Source organism: Pezoporus wallicus, unplaced genomic scaffold, assembly GCF_028554395.1.
Source record: "Pezoporus wallicus isolate ANWC-B61680 ecotype Strahan unplaced genomic scaffold, APGP_CSIRO_Pwel_v1 contig_4191, whole genome shotgun sequence".
In the NCBI taxonomy this organism is placed as follows: domain Eukaryota; kingdom Metazoa; phylum Chordata; class Aves; order Psittaciformes; family Psittacidae; genus Pezoporus; species Pezoporus wallicus.
Window position 1 is genome coordinate 5,409,152 of NW_026641383.1, and position 26,431 is coordinate 5,435,582.

At 38.5% G+C, this 26,431-nt stretch overlaps 1 protein-coding gene across 3 annotated transcripts in view; it reads right to left on the bottom strand.

Annotated features, from left to right (window-relative positions):
- Positions 1 to 2,002: 2,002 nt before the first annotated feature.
- SLX4IP (SLX4 interacting protein) overlaps positions 2,003 to 26,431 on the bottom strand; it is a 76,398-nt gene continuing 51,969 nt past the window's right edge. For 2 of the 3 annotated variants that reach the window (XM_057423302.1, XM_057423303.1), the window contains exons 5-8: positions 20,174 to 20,251; positions 17,504 to 17,592; positions 4,807 to 4,916; positions 2,003 to 3,341 (exon numbers count right to left, since the gene is read on the bottom strand). In XM_057423302.1, coding sequence (XP_057279285.1) covers positions 2,534 to 3,341; positions 4,807 to 4,916; positions 17,504 to 17,592; positions 20,174 to 20,251 — 1,085 coding nt within the window. In that variant the 3' untranslated portion in view covers positions 2,003 to 2,533. The remainder of the gene's footprint in view (positions 3,342 to 4,806; positions 4,917 to 17,503; positions 17,593 to 20,173; positions 20,252 to 26,431) is intronic. The other variant, XM_057423304.1, reaches the window with a different exon arrangement.

A 26,431-nucleotide genomic window follows, 5' to 3' on the forward strand; every position in this document is an offset into this window, starting at 1 on the left:
AAATCCAGAAATTATCATGAATTCAAAGCTTTTTCACTGAGTAATAGCATTTCTGAGGACCCAAGAGGCAACTTTAACATATAAATAAGCTCCAAATACACAGCTATAAAGAGCCTAGGAACCTAACAGGTCAGTAATTACAGCGAGAATGAGGCAACTGTGCACCTCTGAGAAGTCCCTTTGTATTTGTTCTGACTCTCTAGTCTCTTAACACCTTTAATGCACCTAGCTTAACATTTCTAACTGTTGCACCACAACTTGCCTCATAAGGGACTGTAGCAATAGGACAAGGAGTGATGAGTTCAAACTTAAACAGGGGAAGTTCAGGTTAGATATAAGGAAGAAGTTCTTTACTGCAAGGGTGGTGAGGCACTGGAATGGATTGCCCAAGGAAGTTGTGAATGCTCCATCCCTGTCAGTGTCAAGGCCAGGTTGGATGGAGTCTTGGGTGCCATGGCTTACTGCGAGGTGTCCCTGCGCATGGCAGGGGCATTGGGACTAGATGACCTTAATGCCCTTTCCAACCCAAACCATTCTATGATTGTAACTGTGTTAAAAGGAGGATGTTCCCGCACTACCAGCGAGGTGATTAAGTATCTAATAACAGTATGTGATGATACCAAACTCTATGTGGTTGCCCTTTGGTTTCTAATACTTGAGTTAAACGGATTAGGAGGAGAGGAAGAAGAAAGGAAGCATCAGAATCCCAAACTCTTCACAGTAATAATTAGGGGCATACTTGCTCAAGACCATCCACAGTGTTCAAAGATACAATCAGTGCATTCACCTGCTTGCAACATCAAGCGTAAGGTCTTTTTCTTAACCACAACAAAATAGAAGTAACTGATCTTACAAACTTAATCTGTGTCTGTTACTGCACAATCATACAAACCTCTCCTGTAGGTAAGTGTGACAACCAAGAGCATCATTACAAAGATCCAAGTAAAAGCAAAGGAGAAATAATGGTAATTTAAAGTTGCAGTCTGGAATATGTGCTTGTAGCATTTTTTATCAGTTAGTTTACTGTAAGAACTTAAAGAAGCCCCCCAGAAAATCTATGCTAAGACTTTAATATATACTATCAAGTTATTCTATTTTAAATAGAATCATAGAATGGTTAAGTTTACTCTTATTTTTCTGATAAATTCTTAATTAAATGTCCTTATATCTCAAAATTTTAAGTCCATCAAAAAGGTGCTTTTTACTCTCTTCCTGGCCCAGGATCTCAAGCCCATGGAAGAGACGACAGTAAACATACCTCAGGCTATACTTCCTCCAAACCAAGGTTCATTTGCAGCCTCAATTTTGCTGTTACTAAGTCCTTTCTGCAGAGTCTGAAGACTAGTAAGCAGGAGCAACCTGACTGCAAACCCTGTGAGACAAATCATGCAAACAGGCTGAAAGAAAGAAGTCTTCTGGAAGGTATGCAGAACCTTTTTCACTTACAGCAAAAGAAGAAAGTATTTACAGCAGAAAGATGCTGTTCCATTAGCAGTGTCTTGCTGTCAACTGCCGAGCTGCTAACTCTGTTAAGGACCTGCACTGCACTACCAACTTGAACGCTTGTGGATGTGAATATCCTTCTGAAACTAAATGAGGATATGTCAGTAGGATTGTTCAAAATTGCTTCACATAAAGTATCTGTGGTCACAATGATTTGAAGAGAATGATAAAACTGCTTATAATTTTATTCTAAATATATAAAAAGATAAGCATGAAATAAAAAGTTACATTTCCTTAGGTAATTCACATATATGCTACAAAAGCAGTATGAAAAAACACTGCGCAATTAAAAATTATCTCTATCTTACAGTAACAACTAAGTCTGTTCACATATAAAGACCTCTTCCCAACAGCAAGGTCTGCATATGCAGGTGACTGCATATATAAAACAATATTCATTTCTCCAAAGGCTGAATGCACGATCACTTGTATCCACAGCCTGGGCTAAGAATAAACGTTCACATCAAAACTGCACAAACTTGTTATTTTGAAACCCCGCTGAAAATTACCAGCAACATTAAATCCTGGTTAAAGTTTTATCTGAAATGAGCTCAGTTTGTCCTACTTGTAAAGATCATGTGAATAAACCACGGCCTAATGCAGAGAGAAAGGAAGAATTAATTTTTACTAAAGCAGTGTCCTGAAACAAGCAAAACACTGAATCACTGCAGCTGCTAACAGATCACAAAAGTGGATTTAACTTTGGCTGTCATCAGCTGATATGACTTTTTAATAGTACTGAAACATAACACATCTAAAATTTTCCTTGGTAAATATTACTGTGTAAGAGATTTTTCTTTCTATAAATACTACCCTCATTCATACAATATTAATATTAATCCCTAAAGAATTACCTTCATTAGAATTATGACTAAGATACTCATTACCTACATTTTCTTTAACAGTTTTATCTCATTTTTACTGTGTATTTTGATTATTTTTTGTTTTGAATTGCTTTCTACTTTTTGCATATCCTTTCCAAACACAAGTTTGGCTGTCCACCCACATTGTCAAGGTAGCATTTCAGACTTTATGACTTTTTAAGCCTTCGGAGTTTTAACTTCCTGAGACCATTTTCAACTTCTTTTTTCCTTTTCTGGCTAAGCTTCTCTGAAGGCACAAGCTGCAGCTCTATACATGATGGTGGCATCACATCTTCAGGGGTTGTGCTTGGCTCATTTTGGCTTGTCTGTGCTATATTGTTCCCCACAGAAAGAGGCTGGGAGAGGTTTTTCCTTAGTGACTCCTCATCAGATGCAGCCTTTGTCATGTCTCGCTTAGAAAACAACCCGGAATTAAGTGGGGTCTTCTCCTCCAAGAATGGACCTAAACAACCATCATCACATTTACTCATCTCTGTATTGCTAGGAATTAAAGGAGTCCCTTCAGAGGATACTTTTCCAAAATGCTCTAGCTTTTCTTCTGGAGCACAGGTCTTTTGTTGAGCCTGTGTTTTGGTCACTTTTTGACTTCGCTTTGGACCTAGCAGTGCTGACTCAGAGCTACACGGAGGGTTCTCGCTCAGAAGACTCGACTTCAACCACTCCACAGAGTGAGGTTTTTTCTGGCTGCTAACACCATCTGTCTGTCTCTGATTAATATAATTTTCCAGCTCTAAAACAGGAAGCTCCAAGTTGCTCTCAATTGTATTTGTGCAGTCCTTTAGCAGTCCTGGACTCCTCCTGCATGTCACTTCAGATTGAGGGCTGAGAGAAGTCTGACAGTCGTTCTTCCTGTTCCCTGTCTGCGAGTCCACTGAGCCAAGGGACACCTTCTTGGAGTCCTTGCTGATCAGAGGTTTGCTTGTGCTACTTTGCTTCAGTTTTGTCCTTTTCACACTGCAATAAAAAGGAATTTTGTTCTTAAATTAATTTTCAGTCTTCCCTTCTTACAGCATCTGAAGCACCACTAGGACAACCCTCTTTCCAAACATGGAAAAATCTCCTGTATATCATCTTGACAAGCAGTAATGTTCGTCTAGTGTGGATAATATCAAGGGTTATCCATCTGATTTTCCACTGCACTAGGGGAACCCTATTTATTAATGACTAAGCCATGAAGGAGTTTGCATTCTATTCCAAGAGGCAGAACTAGATTCATTACAGATGTTAAAGGTCAACACAGCATAAGTATATTGAATTCCTTCCCAAACTGGCTAGATAAAATAGCATTTCATAAGTGCCTGAACAATTTCAAACCATTCCCATATATTCAGATGCATAATGTGTATCTAAAGAATACAGGGGGGCAGGCAGGGAGAGGCAGCATGTGCCTCTCTCTCTGTGAGAATTTCTAATCCCTATTTTAGAATGTTCCTCCGGAATTTTTCCCAGGCCATTTCAAAGCATTACTTTAAAGTTAACCACTACTCATCTAGTATCAAGCCCGTTCATCTGCAAGGACTTAGGTAATGCAAGTAGATGATATTCTAAAAGGAATTATATAGGAAAATGGGATCACAAGGGATCTGATGGAGTGTCAGCACATAAACACTCCTCAGGAGCGTGTTACCTGTGTATCTACATTTCTCACAGGCTGTAAGATTAACCTTATGCACAAGTCCTGAAGCTGTATTTTCAGTCTACAGATATTACTGCAGATTATCCCAGGCTGAGACCATGCTCTGCTGCTGCTGAACAGCATATCTAACTCTTCAGAAAGAGGGCTCTTGTGAACAGGCAAAGCTGGCATATCTCCAAATCTAATCTCATTTCTAAAGACAACACAGATGAGACAACATAGGTAAAAAGAAAAGCTGCCCGGGTTCACAGCAAATCCCTGATCCTATAGCTGATTTGGGGCTACTGGCAACTTGCACAGAAACAGCACCCTGATACAGCACAGGACCAGTGTAATGTTCAGCTGATCAATTAACCCTCCCCATCCACTACACCAGGGACACCCTTTAACTGTGAGCAAAGATCCAGACTAGTATCATGGTACAGTGCAGACTCTCACAATGAGCAAAAAATATATCTGCAAAGTGTTTTGCAGCAGATTCAAACACCACATATTTATTTTGGCTCAGGGCTTCATTCAAGGAAAAAAACACCCTGTTTTGATTCTGCCTAGCGCTATGTGAGATATCTATGTGGGTTGTAATAGCTTTTTTCATGCCATACAAAACAACAATGACCATTTTATGTGCTCATCCACACTGGAGTAAGTAGTCTCTTAGTAATCTGAAATAATATTTTGTAAAGGAGACTGTATTATCTGAAATTGCATTACATGGGCTAGATTCTATTTATCCAAATTTTACCAGACTATAAATTTAACACCTTAGAAAGAAGAGTGACATACATTTCTTTCAAGATGCCTTGCTTTATTTGTTCATTCAGACTAATCTCCACCTTCTTGTTCTCAGCAGATTCAGTAAAATATTCAGACGTCCCACTGGAAAGTTCTTCTTTCTGCTCCAAAAGAACACACAGGTTTAAAACATGACACACCAAGCTATGATTATTCAACATAAAGCTCCATTTCTAATACTAAGACTTACAGATGTTCTTTATTATTTTGATCTGAGCAGTCTAAGAGAATTATTTTTCATCTTTTAATATTGGGGCGTCTAGTAAGTTCCCTCCCCTGTCAGACTCCCAACAAACGTATTTCATATGCTAAATTGCCCCGCAAACAAACAAGACTGTAACGTAAAGGATGTAGCTTTCCAAACCCTCTGAGGAAACTGTTGGCAAATATTTGACATCTTTGTGGCTCAAACTGTGACAAATGCCAGGAATCTCTCTTGCAGACAGGAGCATGTTTGTCAGCTTTTTTTTCTGAAGAGACTGACTGGCGCAGTGGTCTATACACTTATTCTCAGAAGAATTCCCATGATTTTCCATACTTACAAAAAAATAGGCAGAGTTTATTTACACATTTCAGGAGGCAAGGGTTAAAACTTTTAATACTAACTTTCAAATGCTCACAGTTCGGAGTGGTTGGCTACTACAGGACAACAAGGGAATTCTTTCTGGTCTCAGCTAACAGCAGCACCATGGTTTTACATTAATATGAGATCGGGGCAAGAGGGAGGGAAGGAAAATGCTCTTTTTCTTCAAGCTGTGAGTGTTTCCTTTCACAATGAAACAATCTCAGTCAGAGCAGGGCCAGTTCCTGACTTCACTATTAAAAACTATATACTAAAAAAAAAAGTACTACTTCAGAGGCTACGGAGAGAAAAAAATGTGGCAACATCAGAGAAGGGGCTTTGTGCATCTCCTTTTCTTGATACCGCTTTTCTTCATCAGCCTGCACGATGCAACTTCTGACTGGAGCTCATCAAATGGAGGCAGTGCTTATTTATACCCTTGCTCCACACTGTGAAGCTGGCACATGAACCAGATGGTACAAAAGAAGTGAAGGAAGTAGAGAAAGATTGTGGAGGCACAAGACCAAAGCATGTACATGATCGCTGCCTGGAACACCTCTAAACCTGTCACTTCAAGGCACTGAAGCCCTGCCCATTTTTTCTCTGTATTTCTGTTTTAAAGGAGAGGGGATAAACCTCACTGCTCTTTCCAGAAGACTAAGCCAGTCAAAACAACTTCCTGTTTTCTAAGAAGAAAAAGGGTAGTCAGGCAATGAAATCAAGCTATTTTGACAGTTTCAGAAAGACCTTACAGCTGTTCTCAGCCATCCTTTCAGAGGCAAATTATGCAGACTTCTTTGTGTGTACTGATAGATGCAAGTTCTGTCCACTAATGGTGGAACATGTGCGTCTACAGCAGGCAGAAAACACATGGGACATACATACATACAGTGTGATTTCAACCTCAGAAATCAAGCCTAACTAGTTTATTCTGAGGGATTAATTGCTGCTTCTATTCTAGTTAGAGGTATGGGCTCCCCTAATTTGACTAAATAAATTTTCATCACACTCTTTCACACTCTTAACCGTAACAACCGTAGAAACTATTTGAATTTCCAGTAACATTCATACAACTCAGCCTGAAGGATCTTGCACAATCCTGCTGCTGCAAAGCAGCCGGAGAGCACTCTTACTTAGCCAGAGGACAGGAGAAGCATTTGAGTTTCTGCTTTATGATAACCAGTAAGGCTGATTCTATTAAATCTTCTTCAAGTCTCCACACAGCGGATCATGATAGGATTGCCTCTCCATTAACGCAACTCTGGTAGATGTGGTAAGCAATGTGATGTACAAAATCCAGAGGGCTGGGGACAGTTCCTGTCCACAGGTACTCACTACTGCAGATAAGGAAGAAACCTCAGTTCTAACTTGCATCTGATTATGAACAGCGCATGATTGTTGCCTGGAGTGTACTGTCATGCCAGGGTGTCAAGAACAGACCCTGGAGAGAGGCAAAGATGACGAAGCTCTGTCACTTGTGAGTTGAGTCAGACTGGAGTTAATGGTCCAGAGTTGTAGGGTAACACATTCCCTCACTACACCATCATCAACCTTTTATTTTGGTTTCAAATAACTTATCACATAAAGCAGTGACAGAAAAGGGTTAAGGCATTAAAAAAATTAAAAATCAAAATGATTTATATGTGAAACACTTCTGAACATGCCCTCTAAGTATAGTAGATTTTCCCCTCGGAACCACACCCTGTAAGTGCTGTATTTTGAGAGCTGAACAATTAACATAAGGCATATGAGTCAGTCTTTGAAAGACTCTGTGGGAACCAGAGAGCCTTTTGCTATTAGGAGTGATGTAAACTCCCTAAGGCTGGAATAAGTCCACAATAGAAGGCAGAGAGAGTCATAAATAACAACAATGGGCACCCCATATACTACTAAGACACTCAGCCATTATTGGTGATACTTCCTTTATTTTCTTTATTAGACTTAATAATTTTAGTTAATTAAAAAAAATAAAACAACACTGCCTGTTTTGAGAATACTATTTATTTCCTATGGGAACTTTGGGACTTGTCAAAGAAAGAAAAAAAAAGCTAATCTGCTCTCATCCTGTCTAGTAATCCCAAATTCCTTTTAGGCAGTGAAATAATTAAAGAAAAATATTCCAGGCATAAAAAGGAGGACAGCAGAAGCAGACATCATATAAACAATGACACCATGACAGAGAAAAACGTCAAAGCCCCGCCAGACTTGTGACTTGACTCTGAAAGAGCTGCGGGGAGGTGGGATTGCTGCTAACAAATTAAAACCACATTTCTTGGCAAATTGTTAAAGACAGACATATTTACATTTGTATAGAGACTGGGTGGGCACAAAAGATTAAAATGCTTCTTTAGCCCTTGAACTGCCAAGTCCTATTAGAAATATGTGCTCTTAAAATTCTAGGGTAAGCTTGCTTCTTTTTGTCACTAAAACTCAGCAAAGAAGCGCCTCCAGAAATGGAGGCTGTTACAAAGTCTTACTGCTCTACCTGCTCATAACACTGGCCTCTCAAAACCTGCTTTTAAGATCCTTAGTACTTATCCAAAGAGTTGTCTGGGAGAAAAGTAAAAACCTTTATTAAGACCTAGAGAAAAACTTTATACTTTTACTATCTTAATCAACTTACTATCTCACTCAAAATGAAGAAGAAACCCTCAAAACGTAAAAGTGGTGACTGCCATCTGCAGCTCTCTCCAAGACCGCTGAATTCAGCAATACAGCATTAAATACCTGGAAAAGAATTACTCATGGATGTGGCACTTGTGAAGAAACCTTACAACTCCTTGTCATGAAGGATCATAGAACGGTTAGGAGAGGGAAAGTGTTGTCTTTCCACTAATACTCATGCAATACTGGTTTTAATGTCTTTTTCAGTCTAATGTTTGGGATGCTGGGTTGAAAGAAAATTTTCCAAAGTGACCAATGCTGCCACCTCCCATTCAGTTCCATACTTTCTAGCTGTCTCTTGCTCTTCTCAGGGTAACGGTTGCACATGCTTCTGTACCAATAAAGTAACACTAACGGGTAATTAAATCTCATGTCTGGTTAACAAAAAAAAAACAACCCAACAAAACACAACAAAACACACATTGTTTCTGAACTGCATTTATCAATGTGGCCCAACTTGCTCATCAAAAACACTTAATAGGAAACATCAGTGGGTCCAATAAATCAAATACAGTGTTGGAGTGGCATGTGGGAGGGAACTCTGAATATAATAATGTAGACAAAGCAATGAAATAAATTATTATCTCAGCACACACAAGCGAATAAAATTAGCACAATGAATCAGAGAGAAACACTTACTTAGAGGAACTTCATGTAAGCTTGCAATTGCATGGTTTCTTTTAATGTCACTCTGAGCTCCACCATCTAAGATAGCCTCTAAGTTTCAGAACAATTCTAAGAGATGACTGGCACATCAGAGAGGTCAGACAGGACTCTTTCCAATCTGATAAACAGAAAACAGCTCCTAAAGCAAGTGAGGAGCTTGGCAGGGAAGGACGAATCAGATACCATAAATCTAACTGATACAAAATTGACAGAGGCAGGACTTTGGGTTTAGTCTTTGCCCTCTCCCATCCCACATGAAGGAAAAGCTTCCCACAACTTCATGATGCAAATTTTTCTGCGTTTCCAGTGTAGTGATGCATCTGTCCTAGCAATTCTACTTATGAACTCCTACCACATCATAGAACATTCATAGATGTTTTCCAAGAACAGAAATACTGGATACTATTCTCACCCTGAAATACAGTTCTTTGATTGGACTTGCAGAATATTGCTCTACAGTTTAAAGTGGACTGTTCTGCTCTGTATGTCAGTACGTTCCAGTAAAAAGTATTAAGGATCATTCCATGTTACACATGGGAGTACTGATTTTTCATTCAAAATAGGTAATTTCAAGGAATACTGGTTGTTTAAAAGTACCATTCTTTTCAAGACTGAATTTTAAGAAATAACCAGAGAAAAATGCATCTTTATGGCAAGGAGCAAAACTGTACAACCTACCCATGGCCTAGAACAGAAAGGAATAGCTGCTGGATCAGAGTCTTCATTACCTAGTACCAAAATTCATTTTGATTTAACACCATGGATCTTAACAATTAAGTTTTTGCTTGTTAAGAGTCCCTATGATCTGTACTATTTAGTCCAAGAGTTGGCCCAATCTGTTAAAGCCTCTGAAATACACGTTCCACTTTCTCCTTTCTCAAACCACGAGGTGTGAACCCAGGTTTCTCACTCAATACATAAGTCTTGGCAATTCCAAACATTCCAAAGGTCCCCAGAGCATCATCAGATTAGCTTAAAGAATCTGACTTCTATGAGGAAAATGCTTGCTTTCAAAGTGTTTTGTTTGGAATTTAATTGGGAAATTCAGAGTTCTCTGGGTTTGCATTTGAACACTTGCTAGATAACAGAAAATGGGAAAATAAGCTGTAAATGGCAAAAACCAAATAACTTGTGGTACTGCATAGAAAAATTAAAGTTGCAGGGAGACCATTGTAAATACTGATACACGTCTGAAACGCAGATATCAAGAACATTCATAATGCTTTCTATAGCCACAGAAGGCGCTTCTGAAACAGATGACTATTTACATACTGAGAAGCAAGTGATACATGCTCTGTGTATTTGCTTGAAGGCAAAAAGCCTTAAAATTAATGTTAAGTAATTAAGCTATTAATCATTCTGATTTTATATGCTGATGCTACAAGACTTAGATTCTATCTTCAGAGAAAGTGTCCACTGATAAGAAACAGAAGCAGAAGCAATAGCTTTGCAACCAAAATAACTTCTCTCAATGACACTGAAGAAAAATGTAAAGCATATTAATGATGAATCTTTAAGTTTTTAAGAAAAACAAGGTCTAGTCTTTTCCATCAATTTTAAGGTTCCTGCTTCTAGGAGTCATAAAAGAGGATGTGAGATATATATGCGAGATACTTCTAAAGACTTCTTTATAAAATAAGAAGATATCAATTTTATGTGGAGCTCAATCCCTTTACCTGACTTACAAACCATGAGGAAAAGAATCTACTACTTGGTTGTCCCAAGTAGCTAAAAAAAAAGACACTCCTGTAATCCTGTACTACAGCTTTTAACAGTCTGACATGAAGATCCTCTATCTACCTACCAAATCTAAGGGGTATCAGAGCCAACAAGCAGAGATATCTAAACACCTACCAGTAACAGTGGAGTATAATTTGTATTCATCCTTCCAGATGGGTTATATGACATACCAGAATACTCCTTAAGAGTACGTAATGCATACAAAAACATGATTCATATACTTAAAACTCAATTGTTACAGAAAAATGTGACAAAAAGAGCACATCAATTTTAAAACCAACTGTTCTCTTTATACAATCACAGACGCGTTTCACATCTGTAGGAGATCTTGGAAAGAATAACGAATACTCTTGATCTTGCTGGTTATACAGAAGCAAAATATGTAAAATAGGCAGAACTGCACAGCCCAGGAGACAATCACTGTTCAACAATTTAGTCAAAGTTTTAGCTTAGTATCCAAACCAAACACCACCACCCTAAAAATCCCCAACATTTCTGGGCTCACACTGGGGATCTGTCCATCCAAATAATTTCCGATCATGCCAAATTGTTCAGAAATTCTTCTGGTGAACTTTATTTTATCTTCCCATATTTCAGCTTACTGTCCAGTCAAGTTATGAAATTCCTATTAGTTGTAATAGATTTCTGCAGTAGGTTGAGGCGCAGATTGCACTTTCAAACAATTAAAACCAACCCTCAAATACTCTTTCCTCAACAGAAACATAATTATCAAAAAATGAAATAATGAATATGTTTTAAGTCCCAGAGTCATCAAAATCTCACAGACGCACAGCAGCTAAATCAAACCTTTAGCTCGCTGCAGCTCTAACCATTATCGCTGCCTGCTTTCTACCATGCCTCTTTGCTGGAGGTGCCCGTCCTCTCAAAGTCTGCAGAAAGAACATCATTCAGTGCAAAGTCTGGGATCTCAGCTCACATCCGCATTAACCACCAACATAAAATGTGACAGCAAGAGAGTGAGAGGGGAGAGGAAAATAGGGAGGTGAAAGGATGATGACAGGTGATAATATCTTAAATTACCACAAGGCTTTGACAAATGCGATCTTGTGAATGCTGCTAAGTAGTTACATTTAAATCAACTGAACCACTCATATAAGAAGCAACTACCAAAATCAGTAAAAGATTACCCAATTTGTCCTTACTTTTTGAAGATTGCTTCATATGGAAATAATTTTACATGCTTAATCATTTATAGTGCAGTTCCAGGACCTTCTGTATTTCTGCTATCCTTCATCTGGATTTTGCACAACGAGAGGTACATAATCTTCTACTGAAGAGGTATTCAACTGACTTACTGGCTTTAAGACAATTTAAGTATTACTTTTAATTTCATTCCCTATATACTCTAATATTCTGTCTGCTTTTCAGATAAATAATGCTATGGAGCACAGATTTCTCAAAGCACTCCTTGTAGCAATACCTTGGCCTTTTCCCAGAGAGCCCACAGTTAACGCACTCAGCGCTGTGCATGAACACTGGAATTGCTCTTTTCAGTGAAAATACTGTGCATTTCTCAACAGATTATTTTCATTTACAGTCCTAATGCCCCTATACCCAGCTCTGTGAGGTTCCTCTGAAATTCTCCACAGCCTTTCTCCAGTCTCGACTAATTGAAGTAATTATGTCAGACTTCATTTCATCATTTGTCCACCTCTCAGGATTGTTAATGTAACAAACAGCAGACAGCTATTAGACTTTTGCCATGCAGAAAATAAATCAGTCAGTTTGTAGGCTATAAGAAGAAACTAAGGCAAGTTCAGACAAATTTCACTGAGGCAATTCACAGAATTACTGCTCTCAGGTATCCTCCCTCTCCTTTTGCGGGAGGTTCCTACCCCCACTGCTGTTGGCAGAAGGGAGCACACACACACCCCAGCTGCTCCCACTCGCAATTCAATGCACTAGCTTAAAACCCAGGGAAGTTTGGTTTGCATGAATCCACAAGCATATGCAGCAAGATATACAGCAAGATGAGATGCAGGCACGCAGCCCTTTTGGCAAACTCTGCTATAGGAGGGGTAATCTCCAAGGAGAAGAGGCAGACAGCTGGGACAAAAGGGAATACTATAAAACTGCCATAGCTTTCTTCTTTATGACCAAGTCAAAGATGTTAGTATCATTAATTTGTGATGTAGTTTCTCAGCCAGAGCAGGCTCATGATTCAAGCTAATTGAAAGCTAGCCTAACATCGAAAGGGAAGTCTCAACCTTACCCAACACATGGTCCTGCCAAGCCTCTGTAGCAACACTAGCAGCCACACAGTGAGAGCCTGACCAAAGGGATCCACCTTAAAGCTAACCATGAAAAACAACAAAATAACTCCAAACAACAAAAAACCTCACCTTGTTTTCAGAAGGGTCAAGGAATTAACCCAGCTCCCCACACATGCCAGCACTGACAGACACAAGAATGCTTGGGTAAGAGAAGGCAGGAGGGCCTGCATGTTTCAGCATCATCAGTCCTGCATCAGCTTGACCAGAAACATGAAAGATGAATAGAAAAACATGACAGAAGCATGTCAAAAGTGAAAACTCACCAAAGAGAAAAGCAGTTCTTTACCTGTTTCACTATGTGGTATTTAAATAGAATTCCCAACTACCTCTTTTCCAGGAAGCAGTGAACCCTGTTCATACAGTTACCAAACTACAGCTTAATATTGTCTTCTTTAGTTAAGCTTCCTATAATGATGGAAAAGAATTAAGCATGAATTAATCTGAAAACATATGAACACATGATTAAATGAAATTTAAAAGGATAATGAAATCAAAACCATCGGCAGGACAAGAATTACTACAAATGTAACATTAATGTGTGTTTTGGATGCGACTTCCAAACCAGGGTAACTATCAGCTCTCTAAAGGGGTGGCTCCTGCTCTCTTCATTCAAGTCCTGGCTATGTGCTCCTGCAACATTTTTTGTGTCACACTTGGCAACTGTGTGGGTACAGGATGAGTTGGTTCAGTGAACTGACATGCCGGAAAACTAATCCTCCAATAAAAAACAGAGAAACCTCACAAATAAATGGTTTTCTGCTTGGATCAAGTCAATGAACTAATTCATTCTTCACTGAAGAATCACTTGGCCCATTGTAACTAGAAAGGAAAGGAATATGTAGCTGGAACTAGAGGGGATGTGGACTGACCTTTTCAGTAGTAGCCTACCATTACAGCAGTTTAACTGTGTTATTATATATATACACACACAAAGAGTTCTATGCCAAGATTAGCACTTACATAGTGTGAATTGTGCAATTGTATTTCCCAGCATTTCCTTCTTCCCCTACCCAATCTGATATTACTTAACAATAAAATAAAGTATTTAAGATAACTACATTTCACATAAAGTCTTCTACTAATCTTTACAAATTGCTGCTAACTGAAGAAAGCTTTCATTCTGCCTTCCAAGACAGACACTATTCCAGCAGCACATACTCTAATGTTAAAGTCTCTTGTTAATTACAGCTAAATATATGTTTCAATCAAAAAACCAAAACCCTCTTCCCAGCATAAGCAAAATCCAATCAAATCATGCCATTTATGCTCTTAGAAGTTTTAGGAAAGAGAATTCTCTCATGTACTTGAAGTACGTTACAGGACACACATTATGAAGTCAGACACTTATGAAGATGAAATAGTCTGCTTTTATTTCTCTGTTGGGGATTTAAACAGCACCGGGCATAACACTAGCACTTTTTTCCTTGTGTAACTACGTGGGGGTTTTTGTTTGGTTGCTTTTTTAAGAGTAATACTCTGTTTGGAAAATAATCTTTATTTTTATATAATATTTTGCGTAATAGCAAGGCTCAGTGGAAACCCGAGATCTTTTTAATCAAGACAGGAGCTCCTACTCCCCACTTTTTTTTCTGACCTCACATGAACAGTAATTTCAAATTTTCACTTTAATATCATCATTAGCTTAACCTCCTTTGTGCTTTCCCTACAACTGCTTCCTCTCATAAATTCCTGCATAAAGCGATGTGGTTATCAATGAATACTCCATTGTTAGCACATTTTCAAATCCTCACAAGCCTCCAATAAGCCTTCCACCCATTTCCATTTCCACTGTTTCTTCAGATAACCCATTTCCAATTTTCCATTTTAGCTCTTTACATAATAATCTTCAAGAAAATGTCGTCATTGACAAAGATGACTAATCTCTCCAGAGCTCTTATATATTTCCCTGGGTTTCCTCTTTTGCCATGTTCCCAAAACTGTCTTCTTTTTCAAGATAAAACTATTCAAGATTACAAACATAGCTTGGCAAAACAGGAAACAATGGGTTTATGTTTAAACTTGTCATTAATCAGCCAGGCTATTCTTCCATCTTTTCCCTGAGACTTACAATTTGCCTATGTATTTTCAATACCTTGCTGTATTGTTTTATTAAGGGAGATTTCCCTTTCTCCAAAATTGCTGCCTGCAGGAATATTATTATAACCCAATTTTTAGATACGACCATAGAAACACCCTAATCTATTTCTAAATAGATTCTAGAAAGTAGAAAACTACAAATCGATATTTTCTTCTATTTTATTTCAGCTCTACACCTTAGAATTTATTAGTTCATGCTTAATGCTAATTTGATAGCCTGCCTAATCTTACAAGATGCATCACACAAGGCTTCAAATTGTTTCTCTCAGCAATTGATGCTAAGAGTTGTGCTTGTGAATATCTCAAAAGCAATCTAATTATGATCTTTGCTAAGATGCAGGACATAAGAATTTCATTTAATTATCTGGCTATATCCTTCAAAACTCTTGGTTTAAGCAAAGTCTATTTCAGAGATACAGAGAATAGCCTAAAAGGCACTGAAACAGCAAAGAATAAAGTGCTGAAGATAAGTGAAGGAACAGAGTTGCAGTGAGTGAATGAAATATGTATCAGGCTGACATAAAACTGATTCCAAGTAATGGGAAAGCATGCCATTGAGCCTGACTTGTCTTGACAGAGCTCAGGAATGAAAGCTTGACCCAAACCATAAACCAGCATAAAAGCAGCTTAAAAAAAAAGGGGGAGGGGGGGGAAGATTGTTAAGTCTTGACCAAGTCAATCACAGTGACATTCAGCAACACCGAAAACTGGCAAAGTCTCCATTAACATAGAGTCAACTACTTTTATAAAACACAGACAGGCCCTCAAAACCAAGGGTGTGAGCTGATTAAACGCTTAAAAGAACTTGCATGCAACATTATGAAATTATTCAAACCCAAACAACATACAGAGGAAAACAAAACATATGCCTCATTTTTAGCCCATGACAGAATACACTGGAGTATATCAACGGAAAGGTCTTCTGGGTGGTCTTTTGTGGTCTAGTTTAGAGTTCAAGCATACTCACTGCTAAACTGCATAGAGAAAAGTCCACAAGCAAAGTGCAGGCCCTTAGCCTTTACTCGTGGAGTGCCAAAAACTTGAAATGACCTCTCAGTGGCAATTAAACACTCCCCCAGTTTGGCAAGGCAATCAACTGGAGTATATGACAAATGCAGTACTAATGTGCCGTAGAAATTCTGGATCAACAAAACAGTCTGAAGTGAGTCCTTTAAGTTAGAGTGGTAGGAATTAAAATGATACTCCAAAACATTTGTGGAGGGGCCATTCACATCTTGTTACTTCTTCACATAAGAGATGATTTCTCAGGGATAACTTTATCTTATTTTCTCCTACCAAGTTACTACACCAACTGTTTCAGCAGTTCTATGCACACATATTGCACTTGTAAGTAAAACAAACTCCCAAGATTTCACTGTTGTTGAAGTTACAATCCCACTAATATTTTTTTCTTAACATAAGAGTGTTTAAAGCCCCTTTTTAAACAACAAGGAGTTCCCATAGATCAAGCTCAATTTTTGAAATAGCTAAGCTAAAGTTTATAACACTGTCTTTTTCATTCACCTTCTCCTTACTCTCTTAGCATCATGTGAAAGAAACTAAAGAAAACATCGCCTCTTTTATTTGATGGAAAGATTAAAACCACCAAATGGGGAAACTGAATATCTCATAAGAGATATTAGGCAAGAAAAAATAAGATAATTATTTCTCAGTCAAAAAGCAGAAGCAGGATTTTCTACTTAAAGCATCTAAGTAGTTTTCAAGACAATACTGAGAAAGTAATAACTTCCAAAATGGCAAAGTACTTCTAAAGCAGTTAGATATGTTCTGAGAGAGAGAAAAATATTTGCTGGGTCTTCTGACATTTAAGGATACTTACTAATCTAGGAATCAAGATCATAAAATCTGCATTTAGTATAATAAATAAAACCACCCTGCTTGATATTAAAAAAATACTAAGTTGAAGGGCAGAGGAAAAACTTTTATTTTCAAGGGTCAAATATATTTTAATACATTTAAGATAAACTACTAAAATACACATAGCCCCCAGCATGTAATTCTGACTCTTGCTGAGAGCACAGCAGAGACTGCCTGCCCTACAGCCGGCCACCTGGGTCAGTGTGAGCACTCCTGAGACAATCAGCAGTTAACTGCTGCATAAAAATCATAAGCCTTTGACCCTGATCAAGCCTTCAGGATGAAATATTCAAGTAGAATTATTTATGGTATCTAAGTACACACCAGTGCCTTTTTCTCCATAAACGTTTAGGGATTTTTCTTCCCCAGCCAGGCTAGCTTTGATCTGTTTGACTTGTTTTGCAGAACAAGTGCTAAGAGAACATATAAGAGACCCCTGGACATTAAAAACTGCCCCATTATGATTTTGGAAAGTAAAAAGTTACAAGGACAAAATACAAAGATAAAAGAGATTCTTAAGGAGCTAAAATCATATCTAGCTTTCTAAATACATGGTCTTTTTCTCTGAGCCTTATCTGGCTCAGAAAATGCTGAACTTCCAAAAAATTCCCATTTTTGTCTGCTTTGAGCTCACTTCAGGATACCTTTTGAATTCTTCAGCCTAACTGTTAATGTGACTTTCTGGTTTCAAGATGACAGTCACAAATACGTGAATACCAACATCTATCTATAAAAGTTCATCTTACTACTATAAACCAGAAAATTTATAGAACAGATTTGTACATACCAATACATCATCGTCACATGTCCAATCGCTTGGATTAGAGTCAAGTTTACTGACGCACACTATAAATCTGTCTGGAAACACACGCAGGTCTATACAAAAAGAATTGAAAAGAAGATTACAAAAATTATAGCCATATTCAAAACCATACATACTATCAACATATACAGATGCTATTTACAAACAGAATAATTGAGGTTTTAAAGTGCACACTAACCCACTTAATGCACTCCAGTAGTTTCTTACCTACTCTCTTCAGCATCTCATCCCTCCCTTTGCTTTGTTTTTTTAAACCATTACAAATAAAATACAGAAATCAGTAAGTCAGAGTAAGTTCAGTTCCCAAAAGGATGGTCATGGCTACAAATTACTCTACCTGCACCCCTGGCCAAATAGACCAGACAGAACCAACAGACAAAGCACTTAACTGATTTCTTTTGTGCTCTTCTGGAGATGAGTCCTTTCATTACAAAAGCTGTAAATTACGTTTCGAATACAACACAACATATTCAGCCAGGATCTGGCATAAAACCTCAGTGTAAGGCTAAGTGCTTCAAACTCTGACTCCAGTGAGTTTTGAACTCATTAAACAAATTGGTTAACTGCAACTGAATTACAGATTTTACTCAAGATCACATGGTTTGTTTTGAAAACAACAAAGCTTCTGGTTACAAAGGATCAAAAATTGAAGGGCTCTCAGAACAGACAGACAAATCTTTATTCGGGACATAGCAATGCTATGAAGAGAGCACAGCTGGGTATTTTGTTATTTTACAATTTGGATTATTTCCAGATTACTATCTTCATATTTTCAGCTCAGGGTTTTTTGCTGTTGGTTCTTGGTTTGATTTTACAAAAAGAGAGCTATTAATTTTTGAAGTTTGTTATATTTCAAAACCAAGCCATAATGCCCTATTTTCTGGGACAAGAAAGAGATGAGGCATACAGGAAAAAAAACATAAGGTTGACCTCATTTTTTGATGGAATATCTCCTCACAACAAATTGAGTATAGGCTTGATGTGCCAGCGATGATCAGGTGATCCATACAGGTGCCTGCCTCTCTACAAGGTATGCTTCTCCACCAAAAGCCTATCTCCATTAGTATCTGACAAACCCTTTTGAGTTTGTACCAGCAGTGACTTTTCTTGAGTCATTACAATGAAAGATGAGGATGCTGAAACATGCCACTGGCTGAAAAAACTTAAACAGAGGCCTGAAATGCATCCATATGGCACAACAGCTTGTTAAGCTACTATAACTTGATGATGAACACGAGCCTTTCGTAATCCTTTCAGAAATATCCACTCCGTTAGCAAAACTGTGTCCAAAACTACTCTATCTCTGTTTATATCCTCAAGACCTGAAAGGCCTAGTACAACGGATTTCAAACTGCAAGTAGTCTATGGACATCCTCCAAATGGGCTACAAAAGAAAAGATGGAAACTGTTGCAAGGAGTAAACTTACGTCTAATTCCACTAACAGCCCCATAGGTAAGTTAAGTTTACTTTAGATACTGAGTGCGCATCACCAATTAAGTATGCAGGATTCTTTCATTAGGCTCAACATCTGGGTTTTGTTTGTGAAGGACTAGGTGTTATCTTACAGAAAGGAAACACTGGTGCCAATTTATTTATTTATAGGATATGTGCTTATTTTTCTACTTATTGGGAGCAAAACTCAGCAAAATAAAGTTCTTTTCCTGTTAGGAACTTCATATGGAAGCAAAGTTTTGACTGCAGCATCAGAGCATCTCTTTTTGGCAGCACGTGTAGGGCAAGCTCATTCCTGTTGGGCATTTTTATTGTTACATTTTATAACAATCTCACTGGCTAAGAAAATGAAATGTCTTTGGGTATCCATTAGATTCAATTCGTAGGTTCAGAGAAGAAATTTGAGGAAATACTTTCAAATCACACTCACTTCAGCCAATAGGACTTAGAAAACAACTTGTTGGCATCTGAAGAGAGTTTTGAACATTTATGAATATAATGAATTCCTACCTAGATAAATCAGAAATTCTTTTAAAATATCTATTCAAGTATTCATTATTTTTAAGTGCACCTGATTTATTTTGCCTTTTTTTAATCAAAAGGTCAGCACACAGGGCAGTGATTGTTACAGGTCCTTTTTATTCCTGGTGGCAGGACAGGATTGATATCACTTCCTTACAGAGCATCCTGGCTTGAGAAAACATGAAGAAAAGATCTGGTCCAATGACATCACCTGTGTAAAGGTTTTATAGCAATGAGATGAATGAAAGCCTTTTCTTGCATACACTTGTATGGTACAGTTGATGTCACAAGACACTCGAGCAATAATGAAGTGATTCATACTGCAACCTCTGGTTGATTCACCCTGCAGAGACTCGGTAAAGTGCTGAGTCTCATCATACTTACAGAATTTGGTGTGGCTTAGCTGATCACCCTGGAGCAAGGCATACACAAATTTAAAATTAAGCTTGAAAAAAAAAAAAAAAGGCCATCATATGTTAAAAAACTTTTTTTTTTTTTTGTAGAAAACATCCCCTGAAAAAAACAACACATCAAAACCAAGCTCTGAAAGATATTTTGATTCAGGAGACCAAACTCTGACAAAGTATTAGTTTATGTTCCTTTTTTTCCTCTCATATATGCAGAATTCTAAGTAGCACTATAAGAAACTGATTTCTTACCACGATAACGTTTCCCTACAGCACAACGGAGATTAACCCATCTCTTCATAAAGTAGGCAGTAATGTGCAAACTGTTGGCTGCAACATAAAACAAAGGGATAATAATAAGTGTAAGGGTATCTTGGGCATTCTGGTCTCAAAGTGTTGCACATCTGCAAAGGGAGGATTGAGAGAAAGCAGCAGCTCAAGAACACAAAAGAAAATGTAAGTTTAAAAGATAATGTTTAAAAGAAACTGCTCATCCTTAAGTATCAAGAAATTAGTATCTGAAACAAGGGAAATATTTTAAAACATTATTAACTACCAAGGTTCTGGTATCCAATCACAAAAGTAAATTATCATCAATTAACTGATCAGTAAAGCCATCTCCTTAACAGACTAATGTCATGGTCACTAGTTCAATAGAGTCCTATTCACTATGAGGTTTTCATACATACTCTACATGAACACTACAGATGACCATTTACTAACTGACTTCTAGAGAATGGTGACATATTCAAACCTGATAGACAAAAGTCCGTCCGTCCGTCCCCCGTCCCCCCCCTCCAATGAAATATCTTAATTATCTACAATTCCACGGAATTGAGAGATGCATACATTTAAAATCCACAGTATCTACAAGTAGACAGAGCTAGCCTGGCTCATCCAGCAGAGACCTGAAACACAGAGGCTTCTTCAGTTTCTGTTGAGAACGATATGCATAACATAAGAAAAGGACAGAAAGGGTCGTATTACAGCAAAGAGACTATTAGGCTACGGCTAAAGGAAATCGGCTTTTACTTTTGTTCTACTTAAATTCCCAAACGACCCTAAGTAAATCAGTAAGGACTTAATTCATAAAGGTATTTAGCAACCTAACTCCCACTGAAACTCAAAGAAGTTAGCATCTGTGACTCCTCCTCCACAATCCTTCTGGATGCCTCACTAAAATGAATGTGCAGAAGAGGGTTAGTGGTGTTTCCCTTAACTCTGATGGGTTTTGCAAGACTTAAATTATTTCTGCTTCCAAGACAATCAGATACCCTACATGCAATTACCACAGAAAAGTTAGAAAATTAAGTGCTACTGCTGTTCTTCTGATTCAACGTTTAAAAAAGAAGGAAAGTCTGTTTGTCCCAGCCTCAATTTCTACTTAGCTAGCACCAAGGCATGCCTTATTTCTAAGTATAAGCCCCAAAATTCATGTCCTCTCCTGAACAGGCTACAAAACTCCTACAAGACCTCTTGAAGCTCACCATCAAGTGCTGTTCAGCATCACCCCTCATTAAGAACTACAGTTATTGATCACAAGAATCCCTTTGAAATTTATCAGCCATCTTTTTTCTTTCCCCTCAGGAAGACATCTAAACTTTGACTTCCCTTTCGAGATCAAGTCAAGATGTGACAAGTTGAACCATCCTTTAAAAATGATGAGCACTGGAGAAAAATTTGGATGTAATCCACAAGCTTTATTAACTGTATATTTACGAGCACAATTAAAGAAAATGACTTTTAGCTATTTCCTGTTTGGCATCCACGATTCTTTAACATTGTGAGTAGGATGAGCCAAATCAAAGAATACATAAATAAGTTATTAGTGTGATAATAGCATCTTCCACCGTGACCCTCAGCAATGCTGAAAAAGTAACATTGCTAAAAGTACAACTTTGCAAACAAATCTTCAAACATTATATACAAGGAGTAAATACTAGAAGTCTTTCAACCTCCATTTGGCTAGGATATTCTAAATGTGTTTTTCTTGCGAGGAACTTAAAATGAAAAAGTGAATCTTTTGCTTTTCAAGGAAAAAGCATCATAATTCATTCCTGAAATTCTTGTGTGAGTCAGTGACAGGTATATCTTATTTATTTTTCTTGCTACCTTGGTATTCTCTGAGAGGTTGAGTGTTTAATCATACCTGATTGACTAAGGGCCTGAACAAAGTTTCAGATTCCTCTTAAAGCTCTTGACTCAGCTGGCTACTGTTCTCTGGAAAAGAACATCTACCTCAAATCTAACCAAATTCCTACTTATGAAAGAGATTGAGACACCTCTACACTGCTTTTGCAGCGTCAGCTCAAGTCTGAAGTCTTATAAAGCCTTCCCAGGGAGCTGCACCTGAGCCAATAAGCTTGGCCCAGAGGGACTAACACTAGCTAGTTTCCATGGCTATTTATTACTTGACTTTGCTGGAAAAGCCTGAACAGATGATTTGCTGTTACTTACTGCTAACTGTGAGAAAGTTTTAAGATGCATTCAAGATACCAGTATCTTGAAAGTATCACACAGCAACGCTCATCAAATGTTATGAAAGCCTCTTGTATGTGACATCTGATCTAAACCATAGTCAGCTGGAGCTTGCAGAACTTCCCTAAAGTCGCCAGAGTTACTGCAGAACTATAAAAACTGTGATATCCTCTTTCTGCTTCCTTCGAGAGAAATATATGATCTGATTAACCATTCTGCTTCATGAAATAAGAAACTAAAAAATAAACCCCACAAAAAAAAACTTCTTATCTGAAAACCTCATGCAACTTGCAGCTTTTTGAACTTTCTACACAGTTACTCAGCATGAGTCTAAGTCTGCTCTCAGTTCCAGACTTGTCCACCATCAACGCTGTTTATATACCAGCATATACTAATGTTGGCTTTGGGCAAGCTGTGGATTATGCTCCAGGGAAGACAGCCACTGTATACTCAGCCAGGAGCAAAAGCTGCTGCTCATGATACCTGGAAGAAGAGACCAGCTGATACGCACTAAATGATCCATCATGAACTCCTTTTAAGCACAACACAGAAGTTTTAACCTTAAGCTACATACAGTGTTTTGCAGTCAGTAATGTAGTAAGAAAGTTCACAGACTGTAGGCTCAGCAAACCCAGATGGCCCAATCTTCAGTTTTCTTTTCATCATTCAATATAGATTACCACAGAAACAGAAATAAAACTGGTGATAGTGATTGGAGTTCTGTTTTTCTTACTTCAAAACTGTGCACCTAGATCACCAGATCCAGGTTCCAAAAACCAAACAAGAATAAAACAGAACACCAAGACAACAAAAAACCTCCAAACCCAACAAAATAGAGCTTGAAACCAAACATGTGACTGACTCAAAGTGATTCTAGAAAAGCCAGATTTCAGTTTCAATGAGCGATGCCTTTTAAGGGAATGGTAATTTGCCCTGCCTGTTATATTTCATAGTCCCACGACACCGACAGGAAGTATCAGACACTGACTCTTTACTGTAAGACTATCCAGCAACACTTGTTTTCCAAAGCAGTCAGAAGCCAAGCTGACTTGTGCTTCCAGAAGGCTGCCAAGAAGAGGCTGTGGTACAGTGTGGAGCAATGGGAAGCCCTCTCCCACGGCTATTAGGGACCATTCATCTGGGAGCCTGGGAAAATGCCTCTGAGGTGCTGAGTTATCTGGAGCAGCCTGGCAGGTGTTCCCTTCCCAGCACAATCTGGCACCTGCGTGGCTCTGCAACTCAATTCAGGCTTCTCCAAAGCCATAGTATGAGCTTAAGAAGGCCGACTGCCCCACAAACATTTCCATATCTGACAGGCACCTATTTCTCATCACTCAGTATTTTTAGATCATCTTTCTAAAAACACCTATTTTTTTCCCTCCCAGCCCAGACATTTCACATTTAGGACAGGTTGTTCTGGATTAGGCCTCTCTGTATGCTTGGAAACTAACAACAAAGTAAATCATTGCAACATAAAGATATTAAAAAAAAAAAATAGGAGGATGAATTCCTTATGTTACAATGTGAAACTAAATACATAGGTGCATTAAACTTCTGAAACACTATACTGTACATTAAAAAAAGAAATCTACATTTTATTTATGCTAGATTAATTATTCCACACAGATTAAGCTGTGCTAGTAATAATGTTTACAGTATATAGAGCTTTTCATCTTCAAAGTGCTCTACAGACATATTATTACACTGCTTTTTACCAGTCATATTTCTCCACTTAGAATTATTCACTACTAAATCCAAATTCCTGATCGTTTGTAAACAAAACCCAAAAGGAACATTTTATTCCAAACCTCCTGCTAATGGTGCAGCTTTCCTTTCCCAAAACAAATGTTCATGTGCTCCAGAGCAGGCTGCCATCGCTAACTTAGGGGAGATTCAAACCAAATGCTGACATGAAAGTTTAGGTCCAAGTCAAGGATACACCAGCAGGGACAGCAGATACAAAAAGCTGTCAATGCTCCCTGAGCTTTTTCAGTGTTCAGAATAGGTACAGAATTTCTGTGTCAACTCAGAATGTCCTTGCCCCCCACCGAAAGTAAACTGTGTGGTTAATGACGAGAATCTTCATCCAGTGCAAGTTGTTACACCCCAAACAGCAGGGTTTGGAACAACTTCACCAGCTCAGGATGACATCCATTCTTTTCCATTCTTTCCATCCCTTCTGACTTCAGTTCGAAGAACTGTTAAATTATTTTTTAACATTTTCATTATTTCAAGTGCTAATCACAAGCAAGTACACAGGAAAACATAAAATAAAGCCTAGAGAAAACAACAACAAAAGTTTAATAACTAAGATAAACAGTCAGGCCACTAAATTTATATACATCAAGTATGGACTGAACAAAAAAAGGGTCTAGTATTGAGTGAGTGAGTATTGCTGCAGGGTCTGATCTTGCAAACTCTTATACCTGCAAATAAATTCAGTGATGTAATTTGCCTCTGTCTTTTCCCAAGTGCCCTTTAGTCAGCTTAAACCAAGTATAGACAAAACCAGACTGCAGACTTTTTTCACCACCTTCTTTCATAATTTTATTAGTACTAGTGCTATTTTTCTACCTGCTAAATGTTCTGAACACAGGACAGTTGCCAAGACAAATAAGTGAGAGATCTGTCCCATCAAGGACCTGGGGACAAGATTTAGTTCCTCTCAGGGAGCAGGGGCTCTAACTGGAAAAAAAGACATTACCCTTTTAATGAATCTGATCAAGACAAGGATGAGATACACCTAGCAGAATGCTCTCTGCTATCAGAACCCTGATAGCTGGCTGTTGCACACTGTCTAAACCCTTTACAATACAAGCTGTTAACAGTGAAACTGGACTGAGCCGTTCTATGAAATCCAAGAGTAGGGTTGTAGGGCTCTCCTCTAGCAGGAGAGGCGCAGAATTCACTCTGAAATCAGACCTATACTGGTCAAACTGGATCCAGTATAAGGCTCTTCTTAGCCTGTTTGTCATGGATATTCTGAAGGAAAGAACACAGAAGTAAAGCATATACAAGACCATCTGGCTGCAAGATGATACGAAGACAGGCTGAGAAAGTTGGGGCTGTTCAGCCTGGAGAAGAGAAGCTGTGTGGAGACCTCACAGCAGCTTCCAGTATCTGAAGGGGGCCTACAAGGATGCTGGAGAAGGACTCTTCATCAGGGACTGTAGCAATAGGACAAGGGACAATGTGTTCACACTTAAACAGGGGAGATTTAGGTTGGGTATAAGGAAGAAACTCTTTACTGTGAGGGTGGTGAGGCACTGAAACAGATTGCCCAAGGAAGCTGTGAATGCCCCATCCCTGGCAGTGTTCAAGGCCAGGTTAGACAAGGCCTTGGGCTACATGGTCTAGTGTGACGTGTCCCTACCCATAGCAGGGGGAGAGGTTTGAACTAGATGATCTTTAAGGTCTTTTCCAACCCAAACCATTCTATGATAAATGCACCTGATGGTCCTGAGAACACACCAGCTCTAAAAGAGAAAGACCATCTTCCCCTCACTAGTACTTGAGATGGAGAGGCAGGCTAATCCAGGCCTGTAAAACAGCTCTTAAATTACAGTCTCTCAATACTCATTCATAATGTATAAGCAGTAACAGCTAACGCCACCTGCTAATACAGTTAAGCAGATAAACTAGAGCAATATATTTGATGGTCATTAGTGTACCATTATCACAGACAACTGTTTTCTAACAGGAGACAAGATTTGATTTCATCCTTTTACTCATCTCAGACTCACTGACCATATTATTAATTGCACATGATGTGCTTTAACAAATAAACTGAAAGCTATTTATATGGCCTCACTTCTTTGAACACATAAACTGTGTTCCAGTCGAAGCCACGTGCCTGGACTTCTTTAACCACTGGAACGAGCACAACAACTGAGAAGGGCTCAGAAAGGCATCTGTTGCTACCAGCCAAAAAGCAGAGAGAACTGGGAAACAAATCCTGCGGTAAATGCTGACAAATGAGTAGGAGAGAAGAATCCAAAGCCCTTCAAAGGGCCTGCATCGCCATGAAGGAGC